Genomic DNA, 24,109 nt, shown 5'->3' on the forward strand with positions numbered 1-24,109 from the left:
TATTTCATTGATTCAATTCTTCAGCTCCAAGATTTCTGTTTTTTAGAAAAATGATTTCTACTTCTTTGTTAAGTTTTCATTCTGTTCATGAATTATTTTCCTTATTTTGTTGAATTGTCTACCTATATTTTCTTGCATCTTACTAAGTTTACTTAGGATCATTATGTTAGATTCCTTTTCATGCATTTAAGAAATTTCTTTCATATGAAGGTCTATTTCTGGAAAGTTGTTGTGTTTCTTTGGTAGTTTCATGCTTCCTTGTTTTTTCATGCTTCTTGTGTCCTTATATTGATGTCTGCCTATCTGGTTTAACAGTTGCCTCTTACAATTTTCTGGAGTAGCTTTCATTTCAAAAGATCTTTTCGTTTAGATACTTATTGGGCAGGTGCTTTGGCTTTGACTTTGGTTCTAAGTATATACTAAAGTGTAGCTTCTTTATGATTTCTTAAGCTGCAGTCAACCTCAGTGGAGTCTGCAAGTGCCTCAGTGATTTGTATTGCATGTGTTTCTGGAGGTAATGGTGTGACTTTGCTGTGGTCCTGGACCATCAGGGATACATGACCTCAGATCCTATGGAGGTGAATGTTGATGGCATTTGCAACACCAGCTTTGACACTGAGGTCATCAGCTGCAGACGGGCCTGTCCTGAGGCCCTACAGAGGAACACACTGATGGTGGTTTACTTTCCAGCAGTGGCAACTGTGATCCTGGGGTATAAGCCCTGACACTGGGGAGGTTGTCTATGGAGGGGTCTTTGACAGTTTGATTATAATATGGGTTGGGGTAAGTCTCTCAGATTTTCCTACTTTGGGTTCTTTTTGGATCTCTTGGATGTTTATACTCTAACTTTCATCAAATTTGGCAAGTTTTCAACCATTATTTATTTAAATTCACTTTCTTTCCTTCAATTCTTTTCTTTTGGGACTCCACAATATGTATATTTGCAAATCTATGCAAGGGCTCCAGTCAGACCAAGAATTTCTCAGAGGTTGTTTTTTCTTTCCATACCTTTTTACCTCCTTCTTATCCTTTTCCCTCCCTTTCCTTCCCTTTTCATTCCTCCTCCTCCTCTCATGTTCTGTGATCCAAGACAGTTTTGCCTGCAAGCAGTTGATAGAGGAAGGGATGAATTGTTTTAGTTCTAGTTCAGTCTTTCTGAGGGTAAATAGCCCTTCAAATCCACGGCTCACTGTGGGGAGTTTCTACTATAATATTCTCCACATTTTTTGGTTTTAAACAAAAGTTTATTTTTAAATCTATAAGACTCTAAGACAATACTTCATTCTATCTGTAGGTGATAAAATATGTTAAAGCAGGAAATCCTGATATTTAAATGAAAATGGAATCAATGGTCACTATCATCTCACTCACAAGGAATACAAGGAATAGCTTACCCCCCCCCCCCAATTTCTTAATTCCAGGGACCCTTCCCCATGACTTTCATTCACTTTTAGCTCCTCAAGTTTCTTCTGTTCTTTTTGTTTGTGCTCAAAAGTCTTACCTTCCTTATCTGTTTCCTTGACCTGCTTCTTGGGCTGTTTTAGGGACTTTTTCTTGCCTCCTTTGTAGCCAGACATGACATCTGCTGCCCCTACCCTATACCTTGCTACTCAAAACGCTCCACTTTAATATGTCCTAGGTTTGACTTGTTCTTTTCCTTGGTATTTAATGAAACATTAGTATGCTAGTTGTGGCAAGTGCTCAGAGTATAAAAATAGCATCAGTCCTTGGTTTATTCCCCAGAATTTACCTGTGTATTTTGTGTAATGGTTTTAATGCTTCAAAACATGGTATTTTTCCTTTGTATCCACCATTTTTAACAATATTCAATGAAAGACTTGCTCTGAATAACTTAGTCTGCTCTCGTAAGAAAATTCCAGTAACCTCTTTAGTGTTATGTTGGTGTTGAAATCTGTATATCAAATTTAAAATTTTTGATATATATGTTATATAAGTTAACAAATGTAATTTACTTTGATTAGAATATAGAATATTGTTATATAATTTATTTAATTATATAATTATATAATATTGTTATATAATTTATTGTTATTATATAACATAAATATTACATTGTATATGTATATTATATATTTGTATATATTATATAATACATTATATAATACATATATTGTTACTTAATGTATTATATGACATAATATTCTATAGGTTTAATTAGAAACCTATTTGCTGCTTCTTCAAATCTACCTGGTCATTTCATCATTTTTTGCTCTTTAGTGATATTTTTAATATCTTCCTTTTATTTTTCATGTTCTATACTTTGTATCTGATTATTTTAGTATCTGAGGTCTTTTCAGTTTACACTATACTTTCTGTTATTTGACTGGCTTATATTCTTTTATTCTTGGTGGTTTATTTCTCACATGTTTTGTGAATTTTTCTTTTTAAACTCTATTAATTGAAACATGGAATTATTTGAGGTCTTGGTAATTTAAGGTATGTGGTTTTTTTTTTTTTTTTTTCAGGAATGATTTGCACTTGTATTTAAAGCATTACCACCCTGAGATCCCTCCCCACTCCTTTTCTAGGCCACATACCTAATATGAATTCTCCTCTAAGATGTCTGAATATCATCCTCACTTAAAAATTTTCTGGGGAAACTTTTTCTCCCTTACATCTAGAATCAAGGCTGAGTCTTGAAACTTCTTGTATCATAATATGTGGTGGCTTCCCTCCTTCCCATGTTTTTGGGTGTATCTATTGGGGTTTCTCTCCTTTTTTTGATAATCTCCAGTATGTTTTCTAATGCTGCATTATCTCCATGTTATCTCTTGTCTTCTACGTACAGAGACATACAAAACCAGAGTTGGAGGTAACATGAATCAATAGATGCCCCTGGGTTGCATCTACCTTCAGAACTCATTTGTCTAGGCTTGATCTTTTTCTGAATTTTTTGACCTTAGTTATTTTTCTTATTCTCTTACTATGTAAGGGTACATCAAAAAGTCTTTTTAAAAACCCTTAATTCAACTTTCCTAAGATTTTATTTTTTCTTCTGGAAAGTCTGCTCAGGATATCTCATTTGTCCCATTACCCTAATAAATCTCAAATGTTATTTTTAATGTTTCTTTTATAGGATTCAGTTTAGCTGCATTTAAAAGAAACAAGAGGAAACTAGAACTGGCAGAAAGGGTGGAAACAGATTTCATTCAACTAAAGAAAAGAAGACAATCAAGTGAAAAGGTCAGGAGGTTTTTAAAATATTAATTTATGTATCATAATGATATTGCCAACCTGCATTTAGATGTATAAGCTTTAGAACAGTACTGCCCTGTAAAACTATATGTACAACATAGGTACTTTTAAGCTTTATAGTAGCTACATTATAAAAATAAAAAGATATGGGTGAAATTAATTTTAATAATTTATTTTACTTAAATCAGTGAATCTAAAATATTAATTTGAATTATAACCAATGGAAAAATTAATAATGAGCTGTTTTACATGTTATTAGGCATTAAGTTTTCAAAACTAGTCTGTCTATATTTTACACATTAAAATTTTGACCTGAGTTTCATTGGAAATATTTGATCTACATTTATATTTCTTAAATATCAACTGTTGAAAAAGTAGATTTACATATTTAATTATTCTGGACATACTTAAAGTTTTCTGATAGTTGAACTGAATGTTTTAAAAATTAAATTAATTAAAATTTAATTCAATTAAAAATTCAGTATCTTATTTGTTCTTGTTTGATCTTTACTGATCAATAGCAACATGTGACTCATGGCTACTGTTTTAGTCCTTACAGTTTTAGGTAGAGATTCTTAATATGATTGTTCAGAGAGTTGACTGCTAAATATAAGGAAATGTATATATATTGGATTTATGTAGATTATTTTATATACTCCTATATCACATCTTTGCTCTTTTTTCTGATACATTCTTTGCATTTCAGATGATAGCGTGCTATCATGAGTTCATGTATGGCATTCTTTAGGTGCTTTTAAGAGTAGAAAGAAGTTGAAAACCATAGCATTTTTGCTCATTCTGTGGTTCGAAGGTTCATTAACACAGATCATGATGGGTGTCTGAGGTCATGTCGTCATTTGCTGTACCTTAGAATCTCATTAATAGAGATTCTGTATCATTCTGTATCAACTAGTTATTCTGTAATGGCTCATATACTAATATATGCTAGCATAGTTTTATATTGTTTAACTGTATGTAAATGAATAATAAGTCACCTCTCATAGTAATAATTATTTTTTCAGTATGTTGCCACATGGGACAATTAGTCAGTTTGATCCATATCTCTTTATTTTTCTGCTATAGAAAAGTAGGAATTTTGGAGGCAAATGAACAAATTAATAAGTAGATCCTGGTGAAAGTGAATAGTGTGGTTCTATTTCTTGGGTTTCTGCATACTATATGATACCCAGGTGAACAAATTTAGGACTTTTTTGCCCTTTAAAAAATTGTGATAAAATTTGCATCCAGTGAACAGTTATATCACTTTTCATAATTGTATGCATCCATGTAACCCAAAGATCTGTCAAGATAATTTCCAATTCTTTTGTGTTTCCTTCTAGTCAATTTCTAACCTCTATAGGCAGCCACTGTTCTGATTTTTATTACTAATATATGTATGGTAATGCTTTGAACTTTATATACATGGAATCATAGAGATGAACTCATTTCTGTTTGGCTTCTTTCACAAAATATTTTTGAGACATTGTATTGCTAGTTCATTCTTTTTTTATTATGAGGTAATATTCTCTAATGTGAATATACTGTAATTTGTTTATTTATTTTGCTGGAGGTTGTTTTTCCTCTAGTTTTTCACTATTATTAAAGTTGCTATGAAACTTAGAGGTTTTTTTTTTGTGGATATCAGTTGAGGATTTTTATGCATAGAGATAGCACTGTATCTTATATAGACTATCTTAAGCTGGTCTTAAGTCAAGTGGTTCATTTTTTTATTCAGGATATGATACTATTCTGGATAGTAAGAAAAGAATGCTGAACAAGATGGATAAAGTTCATGCTCCAGTGAGACTTTATGTTTTAGTGGGCAGAGACATAAACATATAATCACATAATTAAGATTGCTACTGTGTTTGGTAACCATTATGAAGGGAAAAGGAAAAAACCAGAATCACGTAATGTAGTAACTTGGATTTCAGAAAGTCTAAAGACAGACTTGCTTAGTGTGATCAATAGAATCCCATTTGAAGGGTTAACATTTGTGGTGACATGTGAAAATTAAAACCAAATTTTATCTGACATGGTGGCATATAAATATAATCACAGTGACTTGAGAGACTGAGGCAGTAGGATCTCACGTTTGAGGCCAAACTCAACAACTTATTGAGTCCCTGAGCAACTTAATGGAATCCTGTCTCACAATCAAAAATAGGGCTAGGAATGTAGCTCAGTGGCAGAGTGCCTCTGAGTCCAGTCCCCAATATGTTTGTATGTATGTATGTATGCATGCATGTATGTATATAAGTACCTAACTACCTACGTAAATACTGAGTTCTACAGAATGAGCTGTATGTGTGGAGGCCCTGATGGGGATTTAGCATATTGGAGAAAAGGAGAGGACAGTTGACATGCTTAAAACATAGGGGCAAATTAAGAATGGTATGAGATGAAGCCGAAGAGATAGATATGGGCTAGTGCTTTTGGGATCTGGTAGTTCATGAGGATGAGTTTCAGTTTTATTTCAAGAATAATGGATAGCAATTAAAGTGCTTAAAGCAGAGAAGTAGTGCTCTCTCATTCATGTTTTATATAGTTCTCTGAGGCTGCTACATGGGAATCTGTCAAAGGGAGGCAAAATAGAAATTGGGGGACTAGTTAGGAAGTTATTACCTTTGGGAGAAGATGGTACCTTGAAATTTGGATAATAGAGATGAAGATGGAGAGAAGCAAATAGATTCAGGATCTATTTTGAGGGTTTCTAGAAAGTCAGAAATTATTGATACTTTAGATAATTGGCAAGGAGGAGAAAAAGATTTTAGCTTGAGTAAGTTGGACACTGCCGTTCAGAAAAGTAAGGAAGGCTGGAAAGTTTGGCATATTTGATAGAAGTAGGAAGTGGAAATCAAGAACTTAACTCATCTTAATCTCCTAATGGACTTAGGTTTACCAGTGCTTTCCATTTTCATGTAGATCATACTAACTGATGCCAACAACACTGTAAATACCCAAAGCCAATAAACTACCTTTTATTGTGCTGTGCTCTTCTGTTCCTTTCACATGAATTAAATACCATTATGCTTGTTGTTTTCTGTAATGTAATTACCTAATGCATTAGATCTTGTGTAAGCTGATAAATAATGAGTTTAAAAAGAGTTGTCTGTCTGAGAACTAAGAGTTACCTGAACATTAAAAAAGTGGTCCGTTTGAAAAACAACTTGAAAAAGCAGAGTTGGAATTTTAAAAATCACTTTAGAGTTAAGTATGGGTTATTTGTATTCTTGGTGTAGAGTTTTTTGAGTTCTTTATAGATTCTGGAAATTAGCACTCTATCTGAAGTAAGAGTGGCAAAGATATTCTCCCATCCTGTAGGCTCTCTCTTCACATTGTTGATAGTTTCCTTTGCTGAGAGAAAGCTTTTTAATTTGAATCTATCCCACTTATTGATTCTTGCTTTTATTTCTTGTGTTATGGGAGTCCTGTTAAGAAAGTCTGGTCCTAAGCCAACAGGTTGAAGATTTGGACCTACTTTTTCTTCTATAAGATGCAGGGTCTCTAGTCTGATTTCAAGGTCCTTGATCCATTGTGAGTTGATTTTTGTGCAGGGTGAGAGACAGGGGTTTAGTTTCATTCTGTTGCATATGGATTTCCAGTTTGCCTTAGAAAACTTGGAATGGACCTATCATTTGACCCAGCTATCTCACTCCTTGGCCTATACCCAAAGGACTTAAAATCAGCATACTATAGAGATACAGCCACATCAATGTTCATAGCTGCTCAATTAACAATAGCCAGACTGTGGAACCAACCTAGATGTCCTTCAATTGATGAATGGATAAAGAAAATGTGATATATATATATATATATATATATATAGTATATATATAGTGATATATATATATTGTATATATATTGCATATATATAAACAATGTAATATTACTCAGCTATAAAGAAATAATAAAATTATGCCATTTGCAGGAAAATGGATGAAATTGGAGAATATCATGCTAGGTGAGATAAACCAATCTCAAAAATCCAAAGGGCGAATGATCTCACTGATAAGCGGATGATGACGCATAATGGGGCGTGGGAGGGGGCAAGAATGGAGGAAGGAGGGGCTTATAGAGGGAAAAGAGGGGTGGGAGGGGTGGGGGGGAGGAAAAAATAACAGAATGAATCAAACATCATTACCCTATGTAAATGTATGATTACGCAAATGGTATGCTGTTATTCCATGTACAAACAGAAACAACATGTATCCCATTTGTTTACAATAAAAATAAATTTAAAAAAAGTATGGGTAAGTCAGCTGTAAAAGACTGAGAAAAGTCATAGAAATCTAGCTGCACTCTGCATTTACAGTGCTTTGTTAGTGTCTTTATCTTGTTCTATTTTAGGTAATATGAAATTTGAAATCATAGGATGATGCTCAAGAGTTATTTCCACCCTTCTTCTCCCTGATCAGTCTACAATCCATTATGATGTAGTTTATAGAAGAAAGATGATGTGGAACATTATCTGTAGGACCACTTTCAAAGAAAAGGCTTTGGTCCTATAAGAAAAGATTGGCTCGTGAATGATCTTGTGTGTTTTAAACAATAAAACGTTCAAGGTATTTTGTTAGTGTAGCTATCCATTAGAGTGACAAAATACCTGAGATAATCAACTTCTAAGGAGGAATGGTTTATTTCACAGTTTTAGAGGCTTCAGTCCATATTGCATTGGCTTGTTGCTTTTGGGTAATACAATATGGTGGGGGCACATGGTAGGGGAAATAGCTCACCTCATCATAGGCAGGAAATAAAGAGAAAGAAGAAGGGGTCAGGGTCCCAATATCTCCTTGAAGGCATGCCCCCAGAGAAATACTTCCTTCTACTAGGGTTGCCTCTTAATGGTTCTATTACCTCCCCAAAATGCCACAAACTTTCAGCCAAGTCTTTAACACATGGACCTTTGGAAGATACTTATCGAAACCATGACAGGTATTTTATTTATTTTTTTTAATGATTCTGTCCTTTACCTAATAATTTTTCAACTTCTGAAAAATTTAACCAATTACTCATCATATTGGATAAAATAATTTCTGATAGAAAGCTTGCTATGGCAGATAGAAATATTAGCTGTGGAGTTGGTTAATATGAGTGATACTTTGCTTGATGGGCAGGATGTTTTGTTTATGGGTAGAGTGGGAGGGTGATATGGTTTGGATGTGAGGTGTCCCCCATAAGTACATGTGTGAGATAATGCAAGAAGGTTCAGAGAAGAAATGATTGGGTATGAGAATCTTAATCCAATCAGTGAATTAATCCTCTGATAGGAATTAACTGAGTGGTAACTGAAGGCTGGTAGGGTGCAGCTAGAGGAGGTGGGTCATTGGGGGCATGACTTTGGCATATATATATTTTGTATCTGGCAAGTGGAGTCTCTCTCTCTCTCTCTCTCTCTCTCTCTCTCTCTCTCTCTCTCTCTCTCTCTCTCTCTCTCTCTCTCTCTCTCTCTCGGTGCTTCCTGATTATTACATGAGCTGCTTCCCTCCATCATGCTTTTCTGCCGTGACTTTCAGCCTTACCTTGAGCCCTGAGGAATGGAGCCAGACTTCTAAGGACTAGCCTTTTAAGACCTCTGAAATTCTGAGCCCCTAAATAAGCCTTTCCTCCTCTACAGTTGTGCTGGTTAGGTCCTTTAGTCTATAAATCTATGTAACTACTTGAGCTTACTTGAGACTAGATATGAGATCGGAAAATTGAATCCTGGGCCAGTTCAACATAAAGGTGGGAGGAGGAGGGGCCAACCAAGAAAAAAAAAAAAAAAAAAAAGAATCAGCCAGTGAAACAGGTATAACCAGAAAAAGTGTCTAGGAAGCTAACAGGGGAGCATTACAGAGAAAGTCATTACCTGGATCAGATGCTGCTGAGAAGATAACTGATCAGACAGAGAACTGACCATTGAATTTGGCCTCTGAGACTATTGATCTAGACAGGCACAGTTTCTTAAACAAAGTGAACCAGAGACTGGTATTGAATAAGTTGATCAGGGAGAAGAAAGGTGGAGATAACTCTTGAGAAGTTTTGAATGGAGTGCCAAGAGAGAGAGATGGGGTCAAGAATTAGCACCCTTACCATTCTGTGAATTAACTGTTAGTTCTGTAAATTCAGTGAGTGATTTAATAGTCACTTATTTTTTTTTTGTTTTAATTTATTTTTATTGTAAACAAATGGGATACATGTTGTTTCTGTTTGTACATGGAGTAATAGCATACCATTTGCGTAATCATACATTTACATAAGGAATGATGTTTGATTCATTGTTATTTTTTCCTTCCCCCACCCCTCCCACCCCTCTTTTCCCTCTATACAGTCCCTCCTTCCTCCATTATTGCCCCCTCCCACCCCCCATTATGTGTCATCATCCGCTTATCAGTGAGATCATTCACCCTTTGGATTTTTGAGATTGGCTTATCTCACTTAGCATGATATTCTCCAATTTCATCCATTTTCCAGCAAATGGGATAATTTTATTATTCTTTATAGCTGAGTAATATTACATTGCATATATATACCACAGTTTCTTTATCCATTCATCAATTGAAGGACATCTAGGTTGGTTCCATAGTCTGGCTATTGTGAATTGAGCAGCTATGAACATTGATGTGGCTGTATCTCTGTAGTGTGCTGATTTTAAGTCCTTTGGGTATAGGCCACGGAGTGGGATAGCTGGGTCAAATGGTAGGTCCATTCCAAGTTTTCTAAGGAATCTCCACACTGCTTTCCAGAGTGGCTGCACTAATTTGCAGCCCCACCAGCAATGTATGAGTGTACCATTTTCCCCACATCCTCTCCAACACCTGTTGTTGCTTGTATTCTTGATAATTGCCTTTCTAATTGGGGTGAGATGGAATCTTAGTGTAGTTTTGATTTGCATTTCTTTTATTACTAAAGATGGTGAACATTTTTTCATATGTTTGTCGATTGCTTGTAGATCTTTTTCTGTGAAGTGTCTGTTCATATCCTTAGCCCATTTGTTGATTGGGTTATCTGTATTCTTGGTGTAAAGTTTTTTGAGTTCTTCATATATTCTGGAAATGAGTGCTCTATCTGAAGTATGAGTGGCAAAGATATTCTCCCACTCTGTAGGCTCTCTCTTCGCATTGCTGATAGTTTCCTTTGCTGAGAGAAAGCTATAAAGTTTGAATCTATCCCAGTTATTGATTCTTGCTTTTATTTCTAGTGCTATGGGAGTCCTGTTAAGGAAGTCTGATCCTAAGCCAACAAGTTGAAGGTTTGGACCTACTTTTTCTTCTATAAGATGCAGAGTCTCTGGTCTGATTTCAAGGTCCTTGATTCATTGTGAGTTGAGTTTTGTGCAGGGTGAGAGATAGGGGTTTAATTTCATTCTGTTGCATATGGATTTCCAGTTTTCCCATAACCATTTGTTGAAGAGGCTATCTTTTCTCCATTGCATATTTTTGGCACCTTTGTCTAGTATTAGAAAATTGTATTTGTTTGGGTTTGTGTTCTTTCCTCTATTCTGTACCATTGATCTACCTATCTATTTTGGTGCCAGAACCATGCCGTTTTTGTTACTATTGCTTTGTATTATAGTTGAAGTTCTGGTATTGTGATACCCCCTGTTTCATTCTTCCTGCTAAGGATTGCTTTACCTATTCTGGGTTTCTTATTCTTCCAGATGAATTTCACGATTGCTTGCTCTATTTCTGTAAGGTACATCTTTGGGATTTTAATTGGAATTGCATTGAATCTGTATAGCACTTTTGGTAGTATGGCCATTTTGACAATATTAATTCTACCTATCCAAGAACATGGGAGATCTTTCCATCTCTTAAGGTCTTCCTCAATTTCTTTCTTCAATGTTTTGTAGTTTTTATTGTAGAAATCTTTTACCTCTTTGGTTAGATTGATGCCCAACTATTTTATTTTTTTTTTTGAGGCTATTGCAAATGGAGTTGTTTTCCTCATTTCCCTTTCAGCTGTTTCGTTGCTTGCATATAAAAATGCTTTAGATTTATGCATGTTGGTTTTATAGCCTGCTATTTTGCTGAATTCATTGATGAGGTCTAGAAGTTTTCAGGAGGAGTTTTTTTGGATCCTCTAAATATAGAATCATGTCATCAGCAAATAGTGACAGCTTAAGTTCCTGTTTTCCTATTCGTATCCCTTTAATTTCTTTGGTCTGCCTAATTGCTCTGGCTAGAGTTTCGAGAACAATGTTGAATAGAAGTGGTAAAAGAGTACATCCCTGTCTTGTTCCCGTCTTTAAAGGGAATGGTTTCAGTTTTTCTCCATTAAGAATGATGTTGGCCATGGGCTTAGCATAAGTATTACAATGTTCAGGTATGTTCCTACTATTCCTATTTTTTCTAGTGTTTTGAGCATGAAGGGGTGTTGTATTTTGTTGAATGCTTTTTCTGCGTCAATTGAAATGACCATATGATTCTTATCCTTAATTTTATTGACACGATTGATTACATTTATTGATGTACGGATGTTAAATCATCCTTGCATACCAGGGATGAACCCCCCTTGATCATGGTGCACAATTTTCTTAATATGTTTTTTGATACGGTTTGCCAATATTTTGTTAAGGATCTTTGCATCTATATTCATCAAGGATATTGGTCTAAAATTTTCTTTCCTTGATGTGTCTTTGCGGGGTTTGGATATGAGGGTGATATTAGCTTCATAGAATGAGTTTGGTAGGGTACCCTCCTTTTCTATTTCCTGGAATACTTTGAGAAGTTTTGGAATGAGTTCTTCTTTGAAGGTCTTGTAGAACTCTGCTGAGAATCCGTCTGGTCCTGGGCTTTTCTTGGATGGTAGATTTTTAATGGCTTCTTCTATTTCATTGCTTGATATTGATCTGTTTAAATTGTGTATGTCCTCCTGGTTCAGTTTGGGAGGAGAATATGTTTCTAGAAATTTGTCAATGTCTTTGGTACTTTCTATTTTGTTGGAATACAGATTTTTAAAGTAGTTTCTCATTATGTTCTGTATCTCAATGGTGTCTGACATGATATTTCCTTTTTCATCACGAATTTTAGTAATTTGAGTCTTCTCTCTCCTTCTCTTTGTTAGTGTGGCTAAGGGTTTGTCTATTTGTTTACTTTCTCAAAGAACCAACTTTTTGTTTTGTTAATTTTTTGAATAGTTTCTTTTGTTTCAATTTCATTGATTTCAGCTGTGATTTTAATGATTTCCTGTCTTCTACTACTTTTGCTGTTATTCTGTTCTTCTTTTTCTAGGGCTTTGAGCTGTAATGTTAGGTCATTTAGTTGTTGACTTTTCATTCTTTTCTGGAATGCGCTCCATGCAACGAATTTTCCTCTCAGTACCGCTTTCATAGTGTCCCAGAGATTTTGATATATTGTATCATTGTTCTCATTGACTTCTAAGAATTTTTTAATCTCCTCCCTGATGTTTTTTGTTATCCATGTTTCATTCCATAGCATATTATTTAGTCTCCAGGTGTTGGAGTAATTTCGGTTTTTTTTGTGTCATTGATTTCTATTCTCAGTCCATTATGATCTGATAGAACACAAGGCAGTATCTCTATTTTTTTGCATTTCCTAATAAGCGCTGCTTTGTGGCATAACATATGGTCTATTTTTGAGAAGGTTCTATGTGCTACTGAGAAGAAAGTGAATCCACTCATTGATGGATAGAATATTCTATATATGTCTATTACGTCTAGGTTATTGATTGTGTTATTGAGTTCTATGGTTTCTTTGGTTGGTTTTTCTTTGGAAGATCTGTGTAGTGGTGACAGTGGTGCGTTAAAGTCACCCAGAATTATTGTGTTGTGATCTATGTGATTTCTGGAATTGAGAAGGATTTGTTTAATGTACAGGGATGCACCATTGTTTGGGGCATAAATATTTACTATCGTTATGTCTTCCTGATTTATGGTTCCCTTAAGCAGTGTGAAATGTCCTTCTTTATCCCTTCTGACTAACTTTGGCTTGAAGTCCAGTTTATCTGATATAAGGATGGAAACCCCCACTTTTTTACTGAGCCCATGTGTGTGGTAGGTTTTTTCCCATCCTTTCACCTTTAGTCTGTGGATGTCTTTTTCTATGAGATGAGTCTCTTGCAGGCAGCATATTGTTGGGTCTTTCTTTTTAATCCATTTTGCCAGTCTATGTCTTTTGATTGATGAGTTTAGGCCATTAACGTTCAGGGTTATTATTGAGATATGATTTATATTCCCAGTCATTTGGGCTTATTTTTGGTTTTTAACTTGGCTTGGTTTCTCCTTTGAATGGATTGTCCTTTAAGGTAGTTCCTCCCTTTGCTGACCTCCATTGTTGTTTTTCATTTCCTCCTCATGGAATATTTTGTTGGGAATAGTCTGTAACGCAGGCTTTCTATTTGTAAATTCTTTTAACTTTTGTTTATCGTGGAAGGATTTTATTTCATCTTCAAATCTGAAGGTTAGTTTTGCTGGGTATAGGATTCTTGGTTGGCAACCATGTTCTTTCAGAGCTTGAAATACATTGTTCCCAGCCCTTCTAGCTTTTAGATTCGCTGATATCTGCATTTGTTTCCCCCTATATGTAATCTGATGCTTTTTTCTTGAAGTCTTCAAAATCCTCTTTATTTTGTTTCTTAGGCATTTTCATTATAATGTGCCTTGGTGTATCTATTGTGATTTTGTGCATTTGGTGTTCTGTAAGCCTCTTGTATTTGATTTTCCTCTTGTATTTCATTCTTAAGGTTTGGGAAATTTTCTGATATTATTTTATTGAATAGGTTGTTTATTCCTTTGGTTTGTTTTTCTGTGCCTTCCTTAATCCCAATAATTCTTAAATTTGGTCTTTTCATGATGTCCCATAGTTTTTGGAGATTCTGTTCATGATTTCTTACCATCTTCTCTGGGCAACTTTATTTTCAAGAGTAAATATTTTGTCTTCATTGTCTGAGGTTCTGTCTTCCAAGTGGTCTAGTGTGTTGGTGATGCTTTCCATTGAGTTTTTTATTTGGTTTATTGTTTCCTTCATTTCAAGGATTTCTGTTTTTTTTTTTTTTTTTTTTTTGTGGTGGTGGGAATTGAACCCATGGCCTTGTGCTACAGTTTACTGACTGAGCTATCTCCCCAGCCCCTCTGTTTGGTTTTTTTTGAGAATCTCTATCTCTTTGTTGAAATGATCTTTTGCTTCCTGTACTTGCTCTTTCAGCTTATTGGTATTATCACTCATTGCCTGCATTTGCTCTCTTATCTCATCCTTTGCTTCACGAATCATCTTAATCATGTATAATCTGAAGTCCTTTTCTGACATTTCTTCTAACATACTGTCATTGGATTCTATTAATATAGAATCTAGATTTGTTTGGATCATTTTCTTCCCTTGTTTTTTCATGTTGTTCATGTATCTTCCCATCTAGCAGTGCAGATCTGGGGTATTACAGATTTCCCCCTACAGGCTTATAGTGGCCCTGTAGGTTTCCAAAACTCTTTCTTTAAGGGGAGATCAATATTAGCAGTGCCCAATTCAGACACTATGCAATCCTAGACCAAGTAGCCCCTATGAGGACTATAACAAAATTGTCATAATAAACAGAATGAGTTCAAATCTTCAGTAAAACAAACAAATTTGCAATAAGGTCTGCAGTTTCAAATGGAGGACAAAGAGGATGCAGAGGGATGTAGAATATGGCTGTAAATGGGATAAGAAAAGAATATACAGAAGTTCTAGATAATAGGGTGAGAGTGTAATCAAAAGAAATTGGATGTTAGCCTGCAAAAAAGGGAGAAAGAGACTCTGAGGGAACAGGTAAACAAAAGGAAAAGAGAGCAAGAAAAATAAAGAAATAAAAACTTAAATTTTTTCAATAAGGAGAAAAAAGAAAATCTACTGTATAACAGTCATATAGTAATGAAACCTCCCAGAGTTCAGTAGCCTTATGCATGAGAGGTACCTGACAATGAGCTTCAAGCCTCCAGCAAGCGTCTCAGGAAGGGTTTTGCCCATCCTAAAGGTTGGAGCTCCGACTTCCAGGATTACCCAAGATGGCCGCTCTGGCTTCAAAATGTGTTGACAAATGGGGAGCTGCAGGGTGTGGCCATGGTCAGCAGGAGGTCCTGGAGGCTGGATGCAGTTGGTCAGGCAGGGGTCCTGGAGGTCGGGTGTGTTTGGTGTGGTTGTGGGATCCTGGAGGCCGGTTGCAATCAGTCTGTCTGGGGTCCCGGTGATAGTGCGTAGTCAGTAGGTCTGGGGGTCCTGGCGGCAGGGAGCAGTCAGTCGATGTGAGGACCCCAGAGGCAGGGAGTGATCGGTTGGGCTGAGGGCTCCTGGAGATGGGATTCAGTCAGTCCGGCCAGAGGTCCTATGGGGCCTGGCTGTTGTCTCAAAATGGCGGCAGCCATGTGTAGTCAAACCTGCAGGTACTATAGCAGAGAACTTCCAGGCAAGAGCAGGCAGCAGGTGCTCCACTGGCGGTCGTCGATCAGTTTGCTGACTGTCTCGGACAATCGGGAGGTGAACTACGTGCGTGGGGTGATGGATAGGTGTAAGGCAGGTGATGGACAGGCGAGAGGCAGGCAAATGGCCAATAGTCACTTATTTTTAAATGAAAATAGTGATATTCTGTTCCTCCCAAAAAAGAGTGGTTGTTATCAATGGAGGGAGACGGGAGTGGTTATTAGGTAGGTAATAGGCAGTATATAACATAAATGGAGAAAGTTTTGTCATTTCCTTTCCCACAATAAATATGTCCCTTGTTACTACAGATTGATATTGGGTTAAATAGTATTCTCATAAGGTGAATAAAAGCAAATTTCTTTCTACTTTTGGGATGTGTACATTTTAAGGTGTAGAATTAAAAAGAAATAAAAATTCTTAGTAATCATCCAGTGTTAGTAATTGGCATCTCGATTTCATCCTTGTTATTTTTGTGACTAAGAGGGAAGACATTCTAGAAGAGGAAGAAATTACTATTTAACTCTCGCATTACATTTTTATATAAAAATAGTAGTTGTTAACTCTCTGTTCTGTTTTCTGGGTTGACCCAACTCTTTTGGATTTTTCTTTGTATTTTTCTTTCCCTTACAGTACATAGACAGTGTCTGTACTTTGCATGATAGTGGTGGACCGTAAAACTGACCATAAGCTGAAACCATGAAAAGTAATCTTAGGGGCAAAATATTATGTTTCTTCAATGACATTTAAATATTTGTGTCAGAACATTAAAAACTCTTTTACTGTTTGTTGTAAAAGCATAGAGAAATGGGAAAAAATAGTAATTAAAACCAATACTTATTTACTTGACTAAAGCATTAGAAACATCATGAAATTGTTTTCTTTCTTCTTAAAAAAGTACCCCAATAATATTTTGAGTATTGCTTGCCATTTTCTTGACATAAAACTTAGGATATGGAGTGAGCATCATTTCTGTTGTGAATTTTCATACTTACTGCTAATTTTGTTTCAGCTTTTGATATATTCCCTTTTCTCTTTCAGTGTTGTAAAATAACTTCTAGAGTTTCTTGGGTGTGGAACTTTTGCTAGTGTCACTTCTTTTGGGGCATTTTTTCCCCCATTTTGTCACAACTACATTTCTTGATAAATTCATTTTCACTAAGTTCCTCTACCTATCTATTCAGAATTTTGAATGGTAGTGTGATTTACTTCTTCTATAACTGTTTATCTTTCATTCAGATTGAACCTCTAGCATCATCACTTTTTTTTCCCTTTCATCATTATTTGGTCAGTCCCCTGTTTTAGTAATCTGATTTTGTAAAATATTGTGTAGATTTATCACAGGAAGAAAAAGAAGCAACATAGCCACATGCTTTGCTGTCTGTGTACAGTGACACATCACTGATAAATTGGGAAAGAATCTGTGACATGATTGGTCACTTATCAGGAGGTGCATCAAATGCTTGTAGTGATTGGTAGACTGAAGAGCTAGCAGTGAAGTATGTACTTTATACGTTTATTGACAGTTAATACAGCCTGGTAGCAGAAACTTGAACTATATGTTTGGGGTACTGGTATTATTCATTAATCTGTGGTAACCAAAATTCATATATATTAAAGCAAGGACTGTGTTTCTATAAAGGAACCTTGACTGTACTGTGAAGTTTCCTTCAATCTGAGTTTTCCTGATCACATATTAATGGTGCAGTTCAGCATGTTCCCATGTCCTTTGTAATTTCTACAAATTGGCATCTGGACTGCCCCTGACAACATTGCCATAAACTCTCACTGTTTTTAGAATATTTATCAATAAGTTCTGTGGTATGTGTGGTGAGGTGATTACTTGTTTTAATTTCATTTTTTTTGTTTTGATACAAAAAATAAAAATATACATAGTTGATACTTTGTCATATTTGTAGGAAAAATTTCTTGGAATTAAGTGGGGTTAACTCATTGGGCAATTGCTAGGTGTACCTGGGTAACACAGGACCGATGGAGTTGCTACATTAACTGAGAATTGTTTGATAAAAGCAGAGACCCTCACATTTATAAAACAGACTCAATGAACACCATAGCCTACATTTTATAAATATCAGTTTCAAAAAACTACTTCTGGACATTTCTGGAAGGAACTCTTAGAGTGTTAAAGGAGGTTGGGGTATTGTTTGATCTCAACATTTTTTGTGTTTCAAGCCTCTTTTTTTCCTCTTCATTTTTCACAAGCATATTGCCTAAATAGTTTCCATCTCCTTTTCTTTAATAACACATTTTACAGTTGAATATACATAGTTATTCTTTGCCTCCCCAACCACCTTTATGAACTAATTTAAGTTTTCAATTAATTTCATTGTTTTTTAGGTAAAGAAAGATAGTGAAATGAAAGTTAATCAGATCTTTTTGTATATGTGTAAATAGCTTTCAAATTCTTCAATTTCTAATAAACAAATTAAAAAAAATTTGCAGTGTTTTTGGTGCTCTTATACCATGTTGTGTGTTCAAAACTACTCTAAATAGATGTTACAACTTTTAATTTTGTGTTCTTTAGCCACCACATAGAGACATCAAATTGGCCACATGTTTCAGAGAGGAAACGTTGGGCCTTGCTTTGTGTGCTTCATATAAATATATTCTATTCTTTTGAAGTATATTGTGGGTAACATTTTTCCCTTTCATCCACCATCTTGAAATTATTATGTAAACGCTTAGCTGTATCATACTAAATCACTGTATTTTTTGGGTGAGAGGTAGGTTAAGATCAAAGAAAATAAATGCACAAAAAAACAACATGTTTTCCTCAGATTGTTCCATTTGTACTTGTGTACATGTCTGTGCATTATGTGTGCATGGAAAGGAGTCAGTAGTCTTCTCTGGAAATTTACTTTGCTTGAACTGCAGTCCTCTGTTTCTCAAGAAGATGGTTAGTATGTGAATACACAAGTAAACAGAAGTAGGGAAACTTCTTTGACATTTCTTTTACATAAAGAAGTTTATATAACATTTTTTCTTGTAAAACTGAAAATTATTCCCATGAATGGGTTATTTTCTGTTTGAAATTATTTCAATTATAGGTAATATATGTTTTCTTCATCTAAAGCTATCTTGATTACTGGGTGAACCTATGGATTTTACATGTAGATAAGAAAGTAGGTCAATAGCTTAATTAAATGTATTGCCACCTTATGCATTAATGTAGGTTACAGAACTTGATGATCAGTATTTCTTTTCATTATGATTTTTCAAAAGTCTGTGGTTTGCAGTACTTTATGTTCATTCATCAATATCTAAGTCTCACATTTTTAACCCATAACAACTGGACAATTGCAGTATTTTCACCGTGTTTCAGGAAGATCTTCCAAGTTCTTATATATGAATCAATAACTTCCCAACTCTTTCTTTTGAATTTCTTCCCAACTCTTTCTTCAATCTTACTTAACCTTAAATCTATGGATCTTAAAGTTAGAGGCCCAATGAAATTGAGGCAAGTAGTCAGTATTAACAAATCTTTTTTTAAAAAAAATTTAAGATATTGATGGACCTTTATTTTATTCATGTATTTATATGTGGTGCTGAGAATCAAACTCATGCTAGGCAAATGCTATACTACTGAGCCACAACCCCAGCCCCAGTATTAATAAATCTTAACTACTGTTTGAAGGTAACCTGTGGTTTTCCAGAATACTTGTTATAAGTTTATATCAGATATTGTCATCTTTGGAAATCCTTCCTAATTTTTAGTATTTAACAGTTCTGTAGAGTCTTCTGTAATTTTTAGTATTTAATAGAATCAATGGAGGGAAAAAAGAGCATTCCTTCATTATCATTGGAATAGTCACAGTTGAACTTGCATGTAATACAGAAATCACCATATTGTAGCTTTCCTAATAGGAAATACCTCAAGTGAATGGTTTTTCATTGGGGGTATAGATAGAAACTTTCCCATCTGGAAATGGGCATAGGCATGGTGTTAAGAACATCAGATTCTAAGGGAACTTTTAAAAATGTCTTCTTATGTTGTGATATCACCATGCATTATGACCTGAATTGACCCCTTATAGACATAGTGATCACTGACACATGTATAATTAATAAGACCAGCAGAATAAACGATACATGAAAAGACAAATGTGTATACACACACACACACACACACACACACACACAGACTCACACACAGAGATATTTACAAGAATGTTTTTAGATCAGAAGATAAGAATCAGTGCTTAATTAGCTTGAAGGAAAACTTAGTTTTTAAAAACATGGTTGGGTTTTTTCCTCCCAGGCAACCTAGGAGCAAGTTTTTGAGGGTTCATTCAGCTCACCTCCCAGTGGACCCCTTGCAAAAGTTTAACCCAACCTTGACCCAGGAGTCTTTTCCAATGTCTGAAAATGAATAAAAGTCCTCCAAGGATTCAGTGGGATCTCGTCCAGTCAGTTCAGAAATGCTGTAATAAAGCACTTTGTAACTTGACTCTGAATCCTTGTGCTAAATACCCTTCCCCTCTGCCAGAAAGTATCCCAACCAAGGACAGAGGTGAGAGGCTCTTACAGGAGGTTAGAAGTGACTTTCCCTATAGGTGCCAAGGAGTCTGTACATTGTTATCTGCACAGAAGGAATGTGTGGCATAATGGAACTATCTCCTAAGCAAAAGATTTTCCTAGCTCGAAAGAAAACAACTAAGAGACAACCATCTTAAGGAGGTTGAGAGTGAATCATGAAGTGTACCATTCAAATGTACTTGCAGTTATTGCTTATATCATGGATGGGATCCTTCTGAGAATGCTACATACAATAGGGTAATGATTATGACACAGAGTCAGTAGAGGCATAAATTGTATCTTGTTCTTTATGATGGTAATTTTAGGCATGCTTCTCTATGCTTAGACTGAGTACCAATGATTTTGAATAGCTTATGCATGAGTTCTGTGGTGTTTTTATTTTTTTTGTATCTTTCTCCTTTTTTAAATTTTGGGGTTGGGGATCTTTTCATGCCTTAATGACAGTAATTTGTGAGGAATCTGTGCAGTTAAAATGTTATATAAATGATTTCAATATACTTTAGTTTTACTTTTCTGTTTTAAATATCAATAGGAACCTGGTGCAGTGGTACATGCCTGTAATCCCTGTGGCTTGGGAGGCTGAGGCAGGAGGATCATGAGATTGAAGCCAGCCTACGCAAAAGTGAGGTGCTAAGCAACTCAGTGAGATCCTGTCTCTAAAGAAAATACAAAATAGGGCTGGGGATGTGGTTCAGTGGTTGAGTACCCCTGAGTTCAATCCCTGTTACTCCCTTTACCCATCTCTCCCACCCCCCCCCCCAAAAAAAAAAAAAAAAAAAAAAGAAGTACCAATAGGTCTAAAATCTTCCTGTGGATTTTGGAAGCATGAAATCTGTGAAATAAAATTCAGGAACTGGAAGAGATATAAAGAGAATATTGAATAGTTGTATTAGAGTGAAATAATTACAGTAGATAATTAGATATTCTGGTTTTCAAAAATTTGAGTTGCAATAAAAGGAAATTTTGATGTTTTATTTTAATTTTCAGTAGCAAATAAATGTGTACATAGAGGAAAAAAATAAAGACGTTGTTGGTTTACCTCTTCTTTAATTGGCCTTGAAGATTTTGAATAAATAGTCAGATGTGAGGAACTACTTAAACTATAGAAATACTGGAGAAGTGGAGGGAATAATGTAGGGTGTGAATTGGTGTTTCAGAAACCAAGAGTTGTACCTTGGGCTACCATTGACCAGCTCAGAATCTTTGGCAAATATTGAACCTGGCTTTAGTTTCCCCAGGAGTCAAGTTGGCATGTTGAATTTTCATAGTGCTTTCCAGCTTAACAGTTCTCTATTACATTTTCATTGGCAACATGGAATTTTCCAGAACCACTTTATTCTCTCATCGACAGATTCTTTAGTGGGCCCTAAACCTAACTGACATTAGATTCATCTGGGGGATTTTAGAACTACGGATTCTTAGAGACACTATCATTCTGGATGAGTAAACTGTTGGACCATTATTTGAGGTCATTGCTTTATTTATTTATTTATTTATTATTGGTACCACGGATTGAACCCAGGAGCACTTAAACACTGAGCCACATCCCCAGCTCTTTTTTATATTTTATTTTGAGACAAGGCCTCACTAAGTTGCAGAGGCTGGCTTTGAACTTGTGATCCTCCTGCCTCAGCCTCTCAAGCTGCTGGGATTACAGGTGTACAGTACAAGGTCATTGCTTTATTCTAGTATGTCATAGTGGGTTTAGAAAAACACCCATGTAGTAGTTATTTAAATAAACACAACATTCTAGAAGAAATTGGAAATTGCGTGACTGAATTCAGTTAACGCTATGTCCAGTCTCACTCATTTAGCTCTTCCCTGGGTAGAATACAACTCCTTGGAGTTGTAGTTCTTTCTCCTTACTCCAGGATTTGACTGCTGTTCATTTTCATTGTCCACAGGTCAAGTGTTCACCAAACAGCCAGATTCCTCAAGTCAGGCACCACCTTATTATAGTCCCCTTGTCTAGCAGGGCACCTGCCAACAGTAATGAAGTTTTGAATGGATGCATCTAAGTCTATATTCCCACTGCTTTTTTCCATGTCTTAAATTGTTCCCATTGACTATGTCCACCTACTTTTTATACCCTTTCACTTTCATAGGCTAATTCAGCCCCTCTGAAGTTGAACTCATCACTTTCTTCTGGATGACTGAGATAGCTTTCTAATCCCTTTGCCCACAACTGCTGTTGTATCTTCTAGTCAGTTGTCATCCAGCATTTTCTAAGTCATTCAAAAGTGCAGTTTGATTTTGTCATCTTCCCTGCTGGAACTCTTCAGTAACTTCCAGCTGCTCTTAAAATTAAGAATGAAGTATAGTTTTTTAACAGAGCCTATAGACCCTACAGAAGCAGGTACCTGTCCTTCTTTCTAACCTTTTGCTCTCTCACTCTTAGTCTGGGTTGCTTTCTTTGCTGAGATTCCACCAGTGTCAAGACCTTAATGCTTATGATTCCAGATCCAGGGATGATTGTTGCTCTTTCCTCTCAGGTTAAGCTATTATGCTGCTCCAATCATCTCTTACTGTTTTTTTTTTTTATTGTACACAAATGGGATACATGTTGTTTCTCTGCTTGTACATGGAGTAAAGGCATACCATTTGTGTAATCAGAAATTTACATAGGGTAATGTTGTTTGATTCATTCTGTTATTTTTTTCCCTCCCCTCCCACCCCTCTTTTCCCTCCCCTCCCACCCCTCTTTTCCCTCTATACAGTCCTTCCTTCCTCCATTCTTGCCACCCTCCTTAACCCCTATCCTTTGGTTTTGATCTCTTATTGTTAATGTGTGTGTGTGTGTGTGTGTGTGTGTGTGTGTGTGTGTGTGTGTGTTTAATGTTTTTCTCTTCCAGTAGTGTTAAGTTCCAGGAGGATGGGATTTCACATTTTATTCACCATGGTTTTTCATCTTGGCATATAATAAGTGCTCAAGAAACATTTGCTTTATGAATCCACTGCTAATTTGTTTTGGTTTATTTCCCACCTTTGAATCCCTTCTTTCCACCTGCTGGCTGGAGTGTTGCAGTACCTTAACAACTGGCTCCTCTGTTTCTTGTCTTGCTCCATTCCTCTTGAATTCTGTTTGTTATCTCAAGACACATTTCCTTAAAGAAATATCTGCATTGGTCTTGTTGCTCTCCTGAGAGAAACTTTAATAGAACCTTTACTGTTTGCAGATTAGAACCCAAACATTTTAGCCTGACTTTATATACCCTTTTGAAACTTGGCCTCTAGCTTTTTTATTATTTCTATTCTGAAATAGCCTTTTTCTCTTGCCAAATACATTTCTCTATTCAGTTTTCCATGAATTTACTGAAAGTTCTCAATTCTAAGTTTTTGCTCATGTCTTTTTCCCTTCATGGTATAAATAATAATATGGAATATCAGCAACTTATCTGACTTATGAAATTCTAATCCAAGCCCTACTTTAAGGGCTAGCCCCAATGCCACTCAAATCAGAATAGAATTCTTTCTTCTAGTTAGCACATATAATTGGCACTCAAAAAGTGCTTGAAATGAATTATCTTTTTTATACATTTGCCCTCTTGAGATTGGTGTATGTGCTAATTTTACCACATTTGTGTTGACTCATGGAGGCATGAACATTTTATTTTTTTTATTCCTTAATATAGTCTCTAGAAATAATGCTGTTTTTACTGTTAACATTATTAGCTTAAACTTCTACAAATGATAAATTCTAATATTAATTAATAAAAAACAAAAAGAGCTTGGAATGTGTATGTGACTCAGTAATAAAGCGCCCCGACTTCAATCCCTAGTACCAAAAAAAAAATTAAATTTGAAAGATAAACACATGGTATTTACTCATTAGTCTTATGGTCTATTGTTGAAATGCTTCAAATGTATGCTAGTCTAAAAGTTATCCTTAAATCACTGACAATAAGCTTGTATATTGGGATAAAGCAGGAGTGTAGGTTGTATAAACTATT

At 35.6% G+C, this 24,109-nt stretch overlaps 1 protein-coding gene across 6 annotated transcripts in view; it reads left to right on the forward strand.

Moving 5' to 3' along the window:
• Positions 1-24,109, forward strand: part of TASP1 (taspase 1) — a 323,082-nt gene that overhangs the window by 101,868 nt on the left and 197,105 nt on the right. For all 6 annotated transcript variants that reach the window (XR_013762024.1, XM_079128503.1, XM_079128500.1 and 3 more), the window contains one exon: positions 3,098-3,204. Coding sequence is in view for 5 of the 6 variants with exons in the window: in XM_079128503.1 (XP_078984629.1) it covers positions 3,098-3,204 (107 nt within the window). In the remaining variant the exon portion in view is untranslated. The remainder of the gene's footprint in view (positions 1-3,097; positions 3,205-24,109) is intronic.

This window comes from Sciurus vulgaris (assembly GCF_902686455.1).
Source record: "Sciurus vulgaris genome assembly, chromosome: 2".
Lineage (NCBI taxonomy): Eukaryota > Metazoa > Chordata > Mammalia > Rodentia > Sciuridae > Sciurus > Sciurus vulgaris.